The sequence below is a fragment of the Choloepus didactylus genome, chromosome 12 (genome assembly GCF_015220235.1).
Source record: "Choloepus didactylus isolate mChoDid1 chromosome 12, mChoDid1.pri, whole genome shotgun sequence".
NCBI lineage: Eukaryota > Metazoa > Chordata > Mammalia > Pilosa > Megalonychidae > Choloepus > Choloepus didactylus.
In genome coordinates, this window is record NC_051318.1 from 20,018,449 (window position 1) to 20,035,850 (window position 17,402).

Here is a 17,402-nt window from a genome sequence, read left to right on the forward strand (position 1 = left end):
ATCACCCAGCCAAATCATTGGCAACAGCCCATGAATCAGGATACAAATGCACCCCTGGCCAAGTCTCCTTCCAAGCAAAATGAACAATCAGGTGCACTGTTTGAAGTTCCACCCACTGGGAGGATTTCCCCTCGCCACTGTCCTTCAGGGATATCCCAGAAAGGGGCTGCAGTGTTGCAGTTGTCCACTTTCGTACTGGTGACTGCGTATCGTGTAGAATCATTTGTAAACCAGGCCCGAGTTTTCTCTTTCTCTGTCAAATGATTATGAGGAACTCCACAAGAGACCATAGCTGTGGGCTGGGAAGGAGAAGGTAATGTGGCAGGAGTGGGGGCCATGGGCATTTGGGCCACTTTCTCATGTAACTTACTTTTGCTGTGGTCAGGACCCCCTCGAGACCTATATCATATATACCATTTCCATTTTATGATGGTGCTGCTGTGCGCATGCACACCCAACTTTATGGCTTGGTGGGTTGGACAACACCCAGTTCATGATAAGCAACTCGGGTCTCATGGTAACTTGGAGGCCCATGGTAAGGCATTCTGTCTTTAATAAGACACAACAGCAGGCAAAAGCTGTTTCTCAAAAGGAAAGGATGGTAAGGCTTCACTCTAAAATCCTACAGTCATGAGTCATGATTCTCCTACAGAAGCCTGCCAAAGGCTCCAAAGAGCATCTCTATTTGCCACTGACACTTCCAGCACCACTGAATCAGCTTGATCATATGGTTCAAGTGGCAGAGCTGCTTGCACAGCAGCCTGGACCTGTCACAGAGCCTCCTCTCGTTCTGGTCCCCCACTCAAAACTGGAAGCTTTTCCAGTCACTCGGCAAACAGGTTGGAGTAGCACACTCAAATGAGGAATATGTTGTCTCCAAAATCCAAAGAGGCCAACCAGGCATTGTGCCTCTTTTTTTTGTCATGGGGGCAAGGAAGGGGGATGCAACAGCTTATCCTTCACCTTAGAAGGGATATCTTGACATGCCCCACACTACTGGACAACCAGAAATTTTACTGAGGTGGAAGGCCCCTGTATTTTTGTTGGATTTATCTCCCATCCTCTGATACACAAATGCCTTACCAACAAATTTATAGTAGTTGCTACTGCTTGCTCACTAGGTCCAATCAACATGATCTCATCAATATAATGGACCAGCGTGATGTCCTGTGGGAGGGAGAAACAATCAAGGTCCCTGTGGACATACTATGAGATAGGGCTGGAGAGTTGACATGCCCCTGAGATAAGACAGTGAATGTAAACTGCTGGCCTTGCCAGCTGAATACAAACTGTTTCTGGTGGTCCTTACTAACAGCTATTGAGATAAAAGCATTTGCCAGATCAACAGCTGCATACCAGGTACCAGGGGATGTGTTGATTTACTCAAGCAATGATACCACATCTGGGACAGCAGCTGCAATTGGGGTCACCATCTGGTTAAGCTTATGATATCCACTGTCATCCTCCAAGATCCATCTGTTTTCTGCACAGGCCAAATAGGAGAGTTGAATGGGGATGTGGTGGCAATCACCATCCCTGCGTCCTTCAAGTCCTTAAGAGTGGCATTAATCTCTGCAATCCCTCCAGCAATCTGGTATTGCTTCTGGTTTACTATTTTGCTAGGCAGGGGAAGTTTTAGTGGCTTCCACTTGCCTTTCCTACCAAAATAACCCTCACTCCATGAGTCAGGGAACCAATGTGGGGATTCTGCCAGTTCCTGAGTATGTCTATTCCAATTATACAACTTGGAACTTGGGAAATAACCAGAATGGGTCTGGGGACCAACTGGACCCACTGTGAGATGTACCTGAGCTAAAACTCCATCTGTCACCTGACCTCCGTAAGCCCCAACTCTGACTCGTGGACCAGAGTGATGTTTTGGGTCTCTTGGAATTAATGTCACTTCTGAGCCAGTGTCTAATAACCCCTGAAGTATCTGATCATTTCATTTTCCCCAATACAGAGTTACCCTGGTAAAAAGTCGAGGGTCCCCTTAAGGAAGGCTTGGAGGAAGATTAACAGTATAAATTTTGGGCAGTGTTACAGGGTCTTTCCCCAAGGTTACCTGGCCTTCCCCTCAGTCAAGGGGCTCTGGGTCTGTAAACTGTCTCAAGTCAGGGAATTGATTAAAGGGCTGTGAGTCTCTGTTTTTGCAATTCAAGTTAGACTTTTGTTCACTTGACCTAGAATTCTGCTTATACAGATCAAACAAGAATTTAGTAGACTGCCCATCCATTTTACTGCTAGGTACTCCATGATCTACTAGCCAATGCCATAAGTCTCTGTGAGTCAAGATTATTTTGACTACTGCTTTGATCCTGCTGTCCCTTATGGTCGCCCCACTCACCGTCTTTGGCGATTAACTGCCGCCACGTGGCTTCTGCCAATACAGGGTCCGATTATCCCCATTGTGCTTAAGGATTCCAGCTCAGCGACAGCAGTTACCACAGTAATACCTGACCTACAGAGAAGGGCAACTACAGAGCTCTTCAGGGATGATGGAGCTAGTCTCACAAATTTATTCCTCACAGTCCTGGTAAAAGGTGTGTTCTCTGGACATTCCAGGGGTGTAGGAGCAGGTCTTCCATGATAAATCCACTCCAACACTCCAATCTCTCTAAACCTTTGGATCCCCTTCTCTACATTATACCAGGGTAGTTCTAGCATTTCTATCTCAAGTAATGTTGGCCATCTTTTGATCCATGTTACAGCCAACCACCCAACTAATTAATGTCCTTTTTAACCCCTGGAGCTACAACATTGAATGCAGAATCTTCTGCTTAGGGGGCCCATATCAATAAATTCAGCCTGATCCAACTTCATATTCCTTTCACCATTATCCCACACCCTTAATATCCATTCCCATACATATTCCCCTGATTTCTGTATATATAAATTGGAAACCTCATGCAGTTCTTATGGAGCATAGCGTACTTCCTCATTGGTCACACTTTGTACCTCACCCTTCAGGGTCTGTTGGGACTTTAGTCTAGTTATAGGTCTTGAAGAAATGACTGGTGTTGGGGGTGGGTCATGAAAAGAATTAGAAGTATCCTTCAAGCCAATTATCTCAGGACATTCCACTGTAGTTTCATCCTGTAAACAGGATTAATCTTTCCAGACAGAGGAGTGAGGGCTGCTTCCTCAGGGGAGGTAATTACAGGTTTAGCAGACACTGAAGGGTTAATCTTCTTAGGTGGAGGATAGATGGCAGGCTCCTCAGGGCTGACTGGAGGTCAGGAAGCTCTGCTCAAGGCAGGCTGAAGGTTGTGTAGCTTTCTCCTCAGGGCTGATTGGAGGTACAGGGACTGTTTCCTCGGGGCAGATCACCATAGGTACATTTAGCAAAGACTCAGCAGAATCCAGGGTTCCAATGTCACCACTGCCATTATCATCAACCCAGATGTCTCCATCCCAATTTTCAGGATCCCATTCTTTTCCAGTCCATGCCCTTACTTTAACAGCAGACACCCTGTGAGGTTTAGATGAGACTATGAATCTGGTTTCCAGAGATCTCAAGTCTTTGGCCACAGGAAATAAGATTTTCTTTCAGGGCACACACACAAACCTTTACATCTGTTATACGGCATTTAAGTTTCAAACTTGAAGCTTTCAGCTCATCCCTTTCTCATACAACGTTATCCATTGTACCTAAGAACAACCAGCCAACATCATTATACCTCTTAATTCCATAAAATTCTTTTAAGGTGTCAGAAACACTGTCATCCAGAGTCATGGCTCATACAAGAGTATGATTAGGAGAATCAAAAGTGACATTTTGTGTATCTCCATTTCCAACTCATGCCATGGACTGTCAGTGCCATCTTGATTATTGGAAACAGAGTCATTAGTACCTCTGACTCTAATCAGAGTAGAAAACCAATTGTAAAATCCCATTAAAAAATTCTGTTTCTAAAGAACCACTCCTGGTACCAAGCTGTATTAGATAGGGTTCTCTAGGGAAACAGAGGCAACAAGAGTTATCTGTAAATATAAGATTTTATGAAAGTGTCTCATGTAACTCTGGGGATGCAGGAGTCCAAATTCCATAGGGCAGGCAGCGAACTGGCAATTCCTATGAAGGTGTTCGATGAACTCCTCAGGAGATGCTGGCTAGCCGAACAAGCAGTGAAAGTTCTCTCCATCCCCCCTTAGAAGTCTTCGACTGATTGGATTAAATCCAGCTGACTAAATTCTCTCATTGCAGAAGACACACCCTTCATTGATGTAAACAGCCACAGATGCAGTCAATTGACTGATGATTTAATAAACCAGCCTTCTCGATATTAACCAGCCACAATTGTCCTTGCAGTAATGGTTACGCCAGTGCTTGCTTGACCAGACACCTGGGCAACATCACCTGGCCAAGTTGACAAATAAACCTAACTATCCACCCACCAAAACCAAAACCAAAGGAGAGGATAGATAAAATTACATTAAAATTAAGACCTTCAGTTCAGTCAGAAACATCAAAAAGACAATGAAAAGACAGATTAGAAACAAAGAAGATAATGGCAACATACAAAACCAAGAAAGGATAAGCATCTGGGATATACTAAGAACTATGAATCAGAAAACAAAGACCTAACGAAAAATAAGCAAAAGACATGGACAGGCATTCCACAAAGGTGAGATTACAAATGGCTTGAATATAAGAAAAGATAGTGAACCTCATAAATGAAGGAAATGCAAATATTGGCAAAGATGAAAACGTCTAACAATACCACTTGTTAGCAAGAATGTCAAGCAGTAGGAATTCTCATGCACTTCCAGTGAAGAGTCCAGATTGCTGAAACCACTGCATAAAACAATTTGGCATTATCTAGAAGAGGTGATCATGAACACATAACCCTACATAATCAACTAATTCTGCCCACTGGGTATGTATCCTAGAAATTTTGCCAGTGTGTATCAAGGAACAGGTATAAGAGTGTTCATAGCAGCATCTTTTTTTTTATTATGGTGAAATATACATAACATAAAACTTGCCATTTTAAGTGTACAATTCAGTGGCACTAATTATATTTACAATATTATGCAACCATCACCACTATCTAGTTCCAAAAATTTTTCATCACCCCAAACAAAACTGTGTACCCATTAAGCAATAACTCCTTCCTGCCTCTGGTAACCTCTAATCTACTTTCCATCTCTATACATTAGCTTATTCTGGATATTTCATATAAGTGGAATCATACAACATTTGTCCTTTTGTGTCTGACTTACTTCACTTAGAAAAATGTCCTCAAGGTTCAACCATGTTGTACCATATATCAGAACATCATTCCTTTGTATGGCTGAATGATATTTGTTTAGCCATTCATATGTTGATGGACACTTGGGTTGTTTCCACATATGGCTATTGTGAATAATGGTGCCATGAACACTGATGTACAAGTATCTGTTTGAGTCCTTGTTTTCAATTCTTTGGATATGTCTTAATTTCCTAAGGCTGCTGTAACAAAGTACCACAAAACTGATGGCTTGAAACAACAGAAATTTATTGTCCCACAGTTTTGGAGGTCAGAAGTCCAAAATCAATGAGTCAGTAGGGCTATGCTTCCTCTGAGGTTTATAGGGTTCTGGTAGTAGCTTGCTGACAATCCATGGCATTCTTTGGATTATGGCATAACTCAATCTCTATCTCCATCAAATGGCTATCTTCTCTCTGTGTGTGTCCAAATTTCCTCTCCTTATAAGGACACCAGTCACACTGGATTAGGACTCACCCTAATCTAGCTTGACCTCATCTGAACTACTAACATCTTCAAAGATGCTATTTCCAAATAGGATCACATTCACAAGATTGGGCTTTAGGACTATATCTTTTTAGGGGATACAATTCAATCCATAACAGGGTATATTTATCTAGGAGTGGATTTGCTGGGTCATATGATAGTTGTATGTTTAATTTCATAGCAGTGTTTTTTGCAATTGCAAAAATACAGAAACAATATAAAATTTCTATCAGTTATATTGTATCTTTCAAAGGAATACTATTCCTTCATAAGAAATGAATGAAATACAGAGAGACGCATGAAGGTGGATGCACCTGGAAAATATTGAGTGAAAAAAGTCATACAAGAATATGCACAGTTCGGTCTTGTTCATATAAAGTTTGAAAGATGAAAAAATTAAATAATTTGCTTAGGGATCCACACATAGGTGGGAAACTATATAGAAAAGCAAAAAAAAAGGAATAACAGAAAATTCAGGAAAATGGTTGTGGCTTGGGTGGTAAAAGAGTGAGAGAGAAGCATGACTGAGTAAGGGCACACAAGTAATGCACTCTAATCCTGGATAATATGCACACAGGTATTCATTTTGATATAATAGTTATGATATATTCTACAATAACTTTTAAAAAGTTAGTTTAGGGGTCTACTTTTAGTCATTTTTAATGTGATCAGCACATTAGTCCTTAATACTGTGCCGAGGGAGTAATCTTTTGGGATTCCAACTTCTGTGAGGGCTCCCTATAAGACTTCCCACTTTTAGTGGGCCTTGGGCTCTACTTCCTTTTTCTTGTACTTTATGCAGTTATCAAAGAGGAAGTTCAAGGATCTACAGTCCTGAAGAAACCATTTGGGTGAAGGACTTCTTTGGTACTTAGCAAAGTACTTTGGTACTTACTTTGGTTTCATTTTGTTTTGGGACTTGGTATATTCTTTACTGTCATGCCATTTCAGTAATAGTCAATTTAAAAATAATATAAATTCACATATATTAAGAAATATATATATATACAGCATTTTACCTGACTCGTTTTGGAGGGTTGTTCAAGGTATTTAACCTGCCGGAACACTGGAAATGGAAATTCCCAATTCCTTTCTTCTTAAACCAAGAGTAGCACTTACATAATTGTTAACACATAATGATAATAATATAAAAGCTCAATAAATGATTTCTATGTGCCAGGCATTGTGAAAAGCACTGTGCATGTGTTATTTCATTTAAGCCTCACAAGAACCCTATGATACTGAGGTTCAAAGAGGTTGAATACTTGACTAAGGTACTGTAATCCATGTCTACCTTACTAAAGACTGGAGCTCCCAGCTAGTACTTTTATTGACTAATCTTACACAGCATAAAAGATCTTACCTGATAATTTAGGTACTACAAATATAGTTCCATCATCACCAATGCAGCTGACTGTTGCCTCAAATACTTTCACGTTAGGAATAGCTGGTGGTTTATAGCATCCAGTCATTCTTGGTTCTAGAATTTTCTCCTTAAATTCAGACACTTTGTGTTCAGTGATAATATCAGCAGCTTTTTTGTCAGGGTCAAAGTTAATTTTAATACACTTATTAACTACTGAACTTTCTTGTTCCAGGGGGATTTTGAGAGACTTCTCAGAGAGTGAATCGCTGTTATTTAATTTATTAATTCTGTAACATCCAAGAAAGAACATATCTAAACATGAGCAAATATATAATTCTGGGGAAAATAATATACAAAGAGCCTTCAAATATACTTGAAATTTAAAGAAAATGTTTACTCTAGTGTAGGATATCCTAATCTGTTTCATAAAAATGAGCTTAATTTAGTTATAATAAATAGTTTTGAATTATGAATGACATTGAGGAGAAAAAGCAACATAATTTCACTTAAATGCTTTAAATTACTGTCTCATATTTACATGCCATTTACTCGTAAAGTCTCATAGTAAGTACAACACAGGTATTAATAATAGAATCACATGTAATGAAATACACCACCTTCAGGTTGATTCTAATTTAGTCTATAGATAAATACATACCTAGGAGAAGTTACTGACATTCATAAAATAATACAAAGATAAATGAGTCCCTTCAAAATAAGTTGCTATTTAAATATTAGGTGTTAGTATGTTATATTCATTGACAATTTTTAAAAATTTCATGTTGTTCCCTTTCAATTAAAAAAAGAAAAGGTATGCTTACTGTAAAACAAAAACAAACCCTAGAAGGAGATTATTAACAATGGCTGTGTTTTAGCAGAATTATGGTGGATTTTTGTTTCTTGTAATTTCCTTTATTTTTCCTTTAAAAGGAAATTAATATTAATAAAATAGTACATCATTTCTCAACCACCCCCTAAACTTGCCTTTAGAGAGCATACAGTACTTTAGTGCTACGAAAGCATTCAGGAGCATCACAAGTGGTGGCAGATAATGTCAGAAGTATTAACTTCCCTAGCATTTTGTCAAAGGAAAGGGGATAGTATAAAAGCAAATATGTCAGTAAGTTTTTAAGTATATAAGAGCTGATGGACCTGAAAAAAGAAATGAGAAATTCTGAAGGAATTTTTTTCTGAACTGGTGCCTGTGAATTAGTTTATAAATCATCATTTACAGAAAACAAGTTGCAATTCAGATTTGAAAGCACACAGATAGATATGAACATTTAAACAGGAAAGTAAGATCCTCCAACACAAACTCATGGCAAAATAAAAAAAGAAGTCTATACCTTCTTTCTTTCAAAGCCAAACCCTTTTTAATCAAATATTTAGAAACATCAACATGCTCTCCTTTTTCATCTCTGCAGAAAATTTTCACAGGCAATGGCCATGCTGTGGTGTTTTCCTGGAGTGATTTAAGAGCAAAGTAAATATGAGACACAAAAAAGAAATCTTCTTACAAATAATAGACTTTTCATAGGTCCTTTCTCCATGTTTCCCCAAGCAAGAAAAAAATTTTGCAGCCAAAAAAATTATTTTTATACCTGAATATATCAGAGAGAAAACAGCACAGAAGTCAATAGGGACAGATAGTTGTTTTGTGAAGACTTCAATATCAAGGTGAAACTTACCAAAAAACCAGAATGAAAAAAACCCCACCAGTTACAAGTCTTTATATTCCCCTAAACTCTTTGCAAATTACAGAATACAAAATATATTTTACAAACCATGCCTTTTTTTTCTAAGAAAAGCAAAAGAAAGAACTATAATGTGCATATTCTACTTCATATGGAAGAAATTGTAAAAGTGGAGAAATCACTCAGAGAAAGAAAAAAGTAACACGGAATAATGAGTTACATAAGAAATTGCTAATCATTACTGCAATAAAATATATTTAAATTAGAAAAGAGGAAAGCTGGCAAAGAATATTTTGAAGAGTATATCTTTAAGTGCTCTTGTCAAATTCATACTCATATCACCCCCCTCACCCATCCTTTTATGCCTGTTTAATAAGATTTCACTAGAAGCCTAACTGGTAAAAGAATATCAAAAGGCTTAAGCTTCAGAAATACACTCTAGAATACACACATTATTTTTTAAAATTGTATTATGGTAACATCGCATATTATATTTTTTAACATTCAAGCTATCAACTCAAGAATATTACATTAGAAATGTTCCTATTCATTCATATAATCATTTATGGTACATCTATTATCAAAAAGGCATTATAATTTAAGACGAATGAAAGTTGCAATCTAAATAATTTTCTATTTTCTCAACAGGAAAAATAAACGGAATTGATTAAAACATAAATGAAATAATCAGTACATATAAATTGTAACTGCTTATCCCACTACACACCTGCAAGATTATAGTTGCTACAGCTCCAGTTAGGTACAATGAAAGGCAGTCACAAGCTGTTGCTGTCCACTTGTCACTCCCACCAGTTGGTCTAAAAGAAAAAAAAAGGACACCTTATTTTATAACAAATACCTTTGGACATCTAAATATAAACATATTTGAACCAAGTAAATATGTAGTGAGAAATCAATTGACAAATGGCTTGGTATTATTTTCACAATTTCATAGCAATTTGTTCATTCCTCTATTCTCTTTATGGCACATATGACGTTATCTTATTTAAATATATCTTTTCTGCAGCTACATTGAAGAATCCCTAACAAGTAGTCATATTTTCAGTATCCTTTTATCCGTTATAAATGTTTTTATATGTGAACTAGACTATAAACCCAAGAGAGCAGGAATGATGTATTATATTATGCCCATGTTTATATCACTAATGTCTAGCATAGAAGGCACTCCAAAAATATTTAATGAAAGAAAAGAGAACAGTCTCTTTGCAAGTGACTCTACTCCCCAATCACTTTGGGAAGCTTTTTCTGGAATTCAAATCTCATTTTAATTGCTACCCATGAAATCAGCTTCAATAATTTACAGAAATTTAATTTTTTATAAGCATAGTAAAAAATGCTCAATTTTACTCACATATCAATGAAATGAAAAATACCCTATTTCATTAACAATCTTAGTTTGCAGAGGTGAAACTAAATGACTTTGGATGTTTCTAAACATCAAATCCACACTAATTATTGAGAAGCCCAACATTATTCTTATGAGCTAAAAAGCTTAAATTATTAGTAACTCCTAGAATTAGGTATGGTTTAATAATGATAATATATAAAGATCAGTGTAACATTAAGATTTTCCTGCGGTTCATTATGGATATGCATACTATTAATATTTACTTTTGAACATCTGAAGGTATTCATAACATTTTTAAAAAAAACTTAAGGATTTCTCAAGAGTGGCAGAACATAATGGGTAGAGCTCTAATTCTGGATTCAGACCTTGTTTATAATCCTAGCTCAACAGTTAGTAGATTATTTCCTTGGGTAATAAAATAATCTCTTGAAGACTCAATTTCCTTATACATAAATGATATCTATAGCTTAAAGGTTTGTTGTGATGATTAACTGAAATAATGACTATAAGGCAGTTTGGTCCAGAGTGCTGAAAGTTACCTTCTATTATTATTATACTCTTAAAATGATGATTGTATTCCTTTTCAATTCAAGATATAATATTAGGTGCACACCGGAACACATACTCTACAACATTACGTACAATTAGGGGATGGACAGAATTCTGTTCAGTTATTCTGATTAACTGTTTAATGTGGAAGAGAAAACCAGGATAGGATTAATGTAGTATGTGGGTCTGAGATGTCCATTTCAGGACACTAATAATTTATAGATATGGCCCCATAGTCACTATCCGTAATCACAGACAATGGGACAAGTGCCTGTAAGATTGGAGAAATATTCCATGCACAAACAGGTGAATTATGGAAACTATTAAGATTAAACAGAATATGAGCAGTTAGAACAGAAAGCGGTCACTAAGAATAAGGCATCCTTTTCTAAGATCATTTAAAAAATATATCAAAGCTGATAAATCAAACCAATGTCACATTTGTAGCTAACTTTTGGCAAGGTACTGAATTTTTCTGTCAAGTTTCCTCAATTGTAATGTGGGGATAATAACAGTTTCCATGCCAGTGTTGTTGTGAGAATTAAACTAATACATGTAAACCATGTACCATGTTTGCCATAGCAAGCACTCATTAAATGTTAGGTGTTACTGTATAGTGTATTAGAGTTCTCTCATGGGATCCTTAAGGGTAAGATAAAAACAGGCTCGGAAAAACAGTGTAGCTTATCTGTTAAAAAAAAATCACCTACATGTTGCTTAAAGTTTTTATAATAATACCGAAAAAGTTTTAGGGATTTTTTAGCTTTATTTAAAAACAGATTTTTAATAGTGCTATTTGTACTCAGATCTGAAAAACCCATATACAAACTCATACATCTCTCTTTACATATATACACATTTATATACATAAATGTGGGTGTGTTTATATATATAAAATATCTTTTTTGGGAGATAGAGGGTACATTTTCAGCAGACTCTCAAGAGATGCTTTGGGGCTGCCTCCCAGTAGGATAATGTCTATAGCTTGCATTTAAGTCCTCCATATCTAATTGGGGAAATGGAGGAAGGGACCCAAGACTGTGGTATCATAGGAGAGAGAAACAAGGCCGTTACTGATGGAGGACATTTTGGCAACATGGAACCAAAGCCTTAAATACATGCCTGCCTTTGGGCACCAGCAGTTTCATTTTTAGGAATCAATTCTGAAGAAACAACTAGAGTTGACTATAAAGATCTACAATTTACATATTTTTAATAGCAAAAAAAAAAAAAAGGAAACCACTTAGAAGTCTGATAATGGAAAACTGTAATAACAAATTATGAAATAACCATCCAAAATGGAATGCTACATTAAAAACTTCATGTTGTAGAAACATATTTAATGACATGGTAAAATGTTCTCCATATATTTTAATCTTCTTATAATGGAATGTTTCAACATATACAAAGTGGAGAGACCATTATAACAAACTCATCATCCACCTTCGACAATTACCTACTCACGGTCACTCTTATTTCATCTACAATCACACCTATATTTCCCTACTCCCATCTCCCTTCTCCCCCCGAACACTGAAGCAATCCCAGAGCTCTTATCATTGTATTGATAAATATTTCAGCATGTATCTCTAAAAGACAAGGATCTTTTAAAAGACAAAAATCACACCACTATACACACCTAAAAAATGGATGTCAAAATATTATCTAGTCAGTGTTTAAATTTGAGTCTCATAATGTTTTTTTTTTTTTTAAAGCTGATTTGTTCAAATTAAGATCCAAACATGGTCCAAACATGGTTGATAGGTCTTTTTTTTTTTTAATTAAATTCAGTTTTATTGAGTTACATTCACACACCATACATTCATCCATGGTATACAATCAACTGTCCACAGTATGATAACATAGTTATGCGTTCAGGTTGATAGGTCTCTTAAGGTTCTATTTTAGGTTCAGACTCCCAAAGTTTTTTTTTTTTTTTCTTTCTATTGCAATTATTCATTGAAGAAATGAGGTTATTTGTCCTGCAGAGTTTTCTCTTCCTAGATTTTGCAAATTACATAATGGCAATACTTTAAGCATGTTTTTCTGTGCCCTGCATTTGACTTGATATTTGGTTTTTGGCAAAAATACATTCTAGGTGGTCTTATGCTTTCTTTTTACAAACACACATTCTCCCTTCTTCCCATTCCCCTCTCTCCTGGTAACCTCCAATCTGCTTTCTGTCTCTGTGAATTTGCTATTCCTAGTCGTCAAAGTGATATCATACAATAATTGTCCTTATGTGTCTGGCTTATTTCATTGGGCATAATGTTTACATTGTTCTTCCATGCTGCAGCATGTTGCAGAACTTCATTTTTTCTTGTGTGAGTAATACTCCTTGTGTGTATGTTACCATGTTTTCTTTATCCATTCATTTGTTGATGGACACTTGTGTTGTTCCCAGCTTTTGGCTATTGTGAACAGTACTGCTACAAACGTTGGTATAGAAGTATCTGTTAGCAACTCTGTTTTCACTTTCTCTGTGTATGTAACAAAGTGGGATTGCTGGGCAAATATTTAATTCTATATTTACTTTTTGAGGAACTGCCATATTGCATTCCATAGTGGCTGCAATACTTTACATTTCCATAAATAATGCACTACAGTTACAGTTTCTCTGCATTCTTTCCAACACTTATTTTCTGTTTTTTAAATAATAGCCATCCTTGTGGATGTTAAGTGGCATCACACTGTGGTTTTAATTTGTTTCTCTAATGGCTAATGAACATTTTTTTCATGTGCTTACTGGTCATTTTTATATCTTCTTTGGAGAAATGTCTATTCAATATGTTTAATCTTTGAGCTAAATAACAAGCAATTGGCTGGCTGGATTTGCCTCAAGTTGGAGAGCAAATTTGGGACCATCTAAAACCTCAAGCTGTCCTGCATAACTTTGTATACCTGTGGGTAGCACATCAAAGGAATAGGAAATTATCCTTCAGTATGGCTATAGACTGATTAATGACAAAGTTTCTTCCCATATGTAAAATTACATCTAGTACATGGTGAATAGTAGGTAAGATTTATTTGGCAATCGCTAAGGATTGTTCTGCACCTTTGGAGGGAAGGGCAATTAGTTTTTGACAACACTGTTGCTTCAGTGACGACATATTCTGATTTTTGTCTACAAAAACCAGAAATTCAGATTTTTATGTGAAATCTACTGTTTTATAAATATTTTGAAAAATAGTTCAACATGTAAAAACATTCCGTAGGTCAAATATATGGCACATGTTACTGGATATGGTCCATAAGCTGTAAACTGCCACCTTTTACATAGACGTATGCTTTCAAATTTATAAATAATGCAACATTAGAAAGGATAGCCTAGATGCTGAACAACAAAATCAATATTCAATTTCAAAGCCAATTAGAAATTTGACAGGAATAAGTGTAAAATTCTTTATCTAGGTGGAAAAAAATCAGTTATTTGCATGTATTAAGAGACATAGCTTCTTAATAGGATTGTCTGAAGAAAGTGTAAGTCCCATCTCTACGGAAGCCTGTCCAAGTACAAAGCCCTAAGGACATCAAGGTATGTCCTGCTGCTCCAAGTCAGTGGCTGGGTTTTTGCTATAAAATCTGATCTCTGTTTCAGGTGACAATACCTTGTCCTTTAGAGCAGGGTGTGATAACTCTGGTTCAGTCAAGAAATGGGTAGACCCTGAGTGCTCGGGATCTTTTTTGGAATCATCCTTTAATAAAATTGAAACTCTAATAGAGTTACAACTCTGACCACCATGTTTCTGACTAGTTCCCTAATACTCACGAGCTCAAAGTGAGTTCAATGAAAACTACTTTAGAAATCCAATCCAACCCAACTCACCCCCCAAAATTCAAATTTAAATTGGTGTAAACAAAGCATAACTCAACAGAATCACATATTTATAGTTTTTGTGAGATTTGCTCAAAATATACTTGAAATATTTCTCTTAACTTAAATCAGAAAACATTTACAGAAGGCAGCCTGGGAGAAGAACGTCTGAGTGGAACATGATAGCTACCTTTCCATATGGAAGAGATAAGAGGCAAAATTAAGATGTGTGGAAGATATGGATATGCCAATTTTAATGGAATATAAGGAAATATTAATAATCAAAGCTTCCTGATAAAGAAAAAAGCTCTCTTTAGAAGTATGCTCCATAGTACTACAAGTTTTCAAGCAGGTCTTAAAATGCTCATTTGTTAGGGCTAATATAAAAGAAATTACTATTGTGATGCCTCTAAATTGTCAGGATTTCAATTTTAAGATTCTGTTTCTTGTTATGAGGACACTATGGCTTTACTGTCATGCATTTATCAACAAAGGTAAGACCCTAGAAACAGGAATTTGCTACTTCTATATATTTTTTTGTTGTTTTTGTTTGTTTGTTTCTCTTCTGTATTTTTAAGAAAGAAATCTGAAGACAATATATATCTATGCTAAGTGCTCTCTTGGCTCATTTCCAGCCTGGAAAACCATAAAATGAAGGTCTACATTTGAATCTGTGAAGAGCCATGGGGTTGGGGGGTGGGGGTGTTTACCAAAACAGCAACATTTTCCTCCTAAATAATCTATTCAGAACAAAGTAGACCATGTTTTCCTATTGTGGTGGTTTGGAACTGTGTATCCCAGAAAAACATGTTCTTAAACTTAATCCATTCCTGTGGATGTGAACCCACTGCAACTAGGAATTTTTGATCAGGTTACTTCAGAGTTAAGGTGTGGCCCAGCCCAATGAGGATGGGTCTTAATCCTATTACTGCAGTCCTTTATGAGAGAATGAAATTCAGGCCAAGAGAAAAAGCCACAGATGGAGCAGCCAGAAGCTGAAAATCCACAGAGCCCAGAAGAGAAGGGAGAGGCCAGGAGAGGCCACCACATACATTGCCATGCGACAGAAAGTCAAGAATCACCAGCAGCCAGCCCCAGAATGCCAGACTGTGGGAAGAAAGTTTTACCTTGATGAGACCTTGACTGGGACTTCTCCTAGCCTCAAAACCATGAACCAATAAATTCCCACTGTTTAAGCCAACCCATTTCATGATATTTGCTTGAGCAGCCAAAGAAACAAAAGCACCTATTCCTTTAAGCTATATTTTATTTATAGGTTTTGCTTAATATTGGAAGATTATCTGAATATTTTCTTAAAAATCCAATGAATTCACCTTTAAAAAGTTATGAAAAATTTAAAATATATATAAAAATTGAATCAGTAATATAAATATGGTATCTCCACTGCCCAGCTTTGATAATTATCAATACATGACCAGATTTCATCTCTAATCTCACTACACACCCCATCTATGATTATTTTGAAACATATCTGATTATCACATTGTTTCATCTCTAAAGATTTTAGTCTGCATTGCCAAAAGACAGTTTTGAATCTTTTTAAAGTAAATATAACCAAAGTACCACTATCATCTAAATAATGTAGTAACTCCTTAAAATCAAATACTGTGTTCACATTTTCCTGATGTTTTAAATATGTTTGAATCGGAAGCAAATAAGGTCTATATATCATGAATGATTGATACGTATCTTGAGATCCCCTGTCAACTTTCCCTTGCAGTTTTCTGTTGAAGAAATTGAGTTATTTTTTCTGCAGTTTCCTATGATTGGGATTTAGCTGCATGCATTCCCATGGATGCCCCCTGAATTTCCTTTCAATTCATAGTTAGGTATAGTGTCTTATCAGATTTAGGTTTGTGGTTTTCTTTTCTCTGCAAAACTATTTTATACACGGAGCTCTGTACTTCCATCAGGAGGTACACAGTGTCTGGTTCTCTCTCTTCTTGTCATGTTGGCAGCTACTGACAATCATCATCAAGATCCCTTTATTAGGGGTTCTAAAATGGTGGTATTCTAATGATATCATTCTTCTTTTGTTTGTTAGTTGGAATACTTCTATAAAGAAATTTTCCTGATCAACTGTTTGATTATCCTGAAATATTTACTGTACAGGAAAAGCAAAACAATTGCTTGTTTCCCTTATTTACCAGTCTTCAGAATAATGAAGATCTCTAGAGTCCTCTAAAGGTGATCAATGAGATTTTTTTTTATATCACTATGAACTTACGGATTTAAATATTAAATGTTTTAATGCATAACAATTATCATCCTTGTTGATGCTTAAGTTGTCCCATCTGTGGTCAGTGCAAGTTTATCTGGGTTGGCTACTGAGTTATTATGTCATGATCCTAATAATTTTTCATAGCTTTTATACTTTTTGCTATGACAAGATATTCTAGAATCATATTGTAAATTTCATGCCTAAGGCCTAAAATCACACATTTCCCTACAGAACACTAATTTCTTTTAATGGGAAATAATATTTGGAGATCACAATTCATATTCTAGAGGAGTTCAATGCTACAGGATTAGTCTGGTTAAGCTAAAAATGCATATATATTTTTTCTTTTCTTTTTTTTAGCATATTTTTTTCAAATTAAAATACCTCACAAGTTTATAGTGATACATCCAATTCAAAATTAGTACTACAGGGCTGTGCTGGTTTGGATGTATCATGTTCCCCCAAATGCCATGTTCTTTGATGTAAACTTGTGGGGGCAGATGTATTAGTGTTGATTGGGTTGGAATCCTTTGATTGTTTCCATGGAGATGTGACTCAATCAACTGTAAGTAAAATGTTTGATTAGATTATTTCCATTTAGATAAAGACCCCACCCATTATGGGTGGGTC

General features: G+C 36.3%; 1 protein-coding gene across 1 annotated transcript in view; it reads right to left on the reverse strand.

Moving 5' to 3' along the window:
* Window positions 1-17,402, reverse strand: part of RNF17 (ring finger protein 17) — a 179,264-nt gene that overhangs the window by 33,074 nt on the left and 128,788 nt on the right. Inside the window, exons 23-25 of the mRNA XM_037799896.1 lie at window positions 9,526-9,616; window positions 8,451-8,566; window positions 7,102-7,391 (exon numbers count right to left, since the gene is read on the reverse strand). Of these exons, the coding sequence (XP_037655824.1) occupies window positions 7,102-7,391; window positions 8,451-8,566; window positions 9,526-9,616 (497 nt within the window). The remainder of the gene's footprint in view (window positions 1-7,101; window positions 7,392-8,450; window positions 8,567-9,525; window positions 9,617-17,402) is intronic.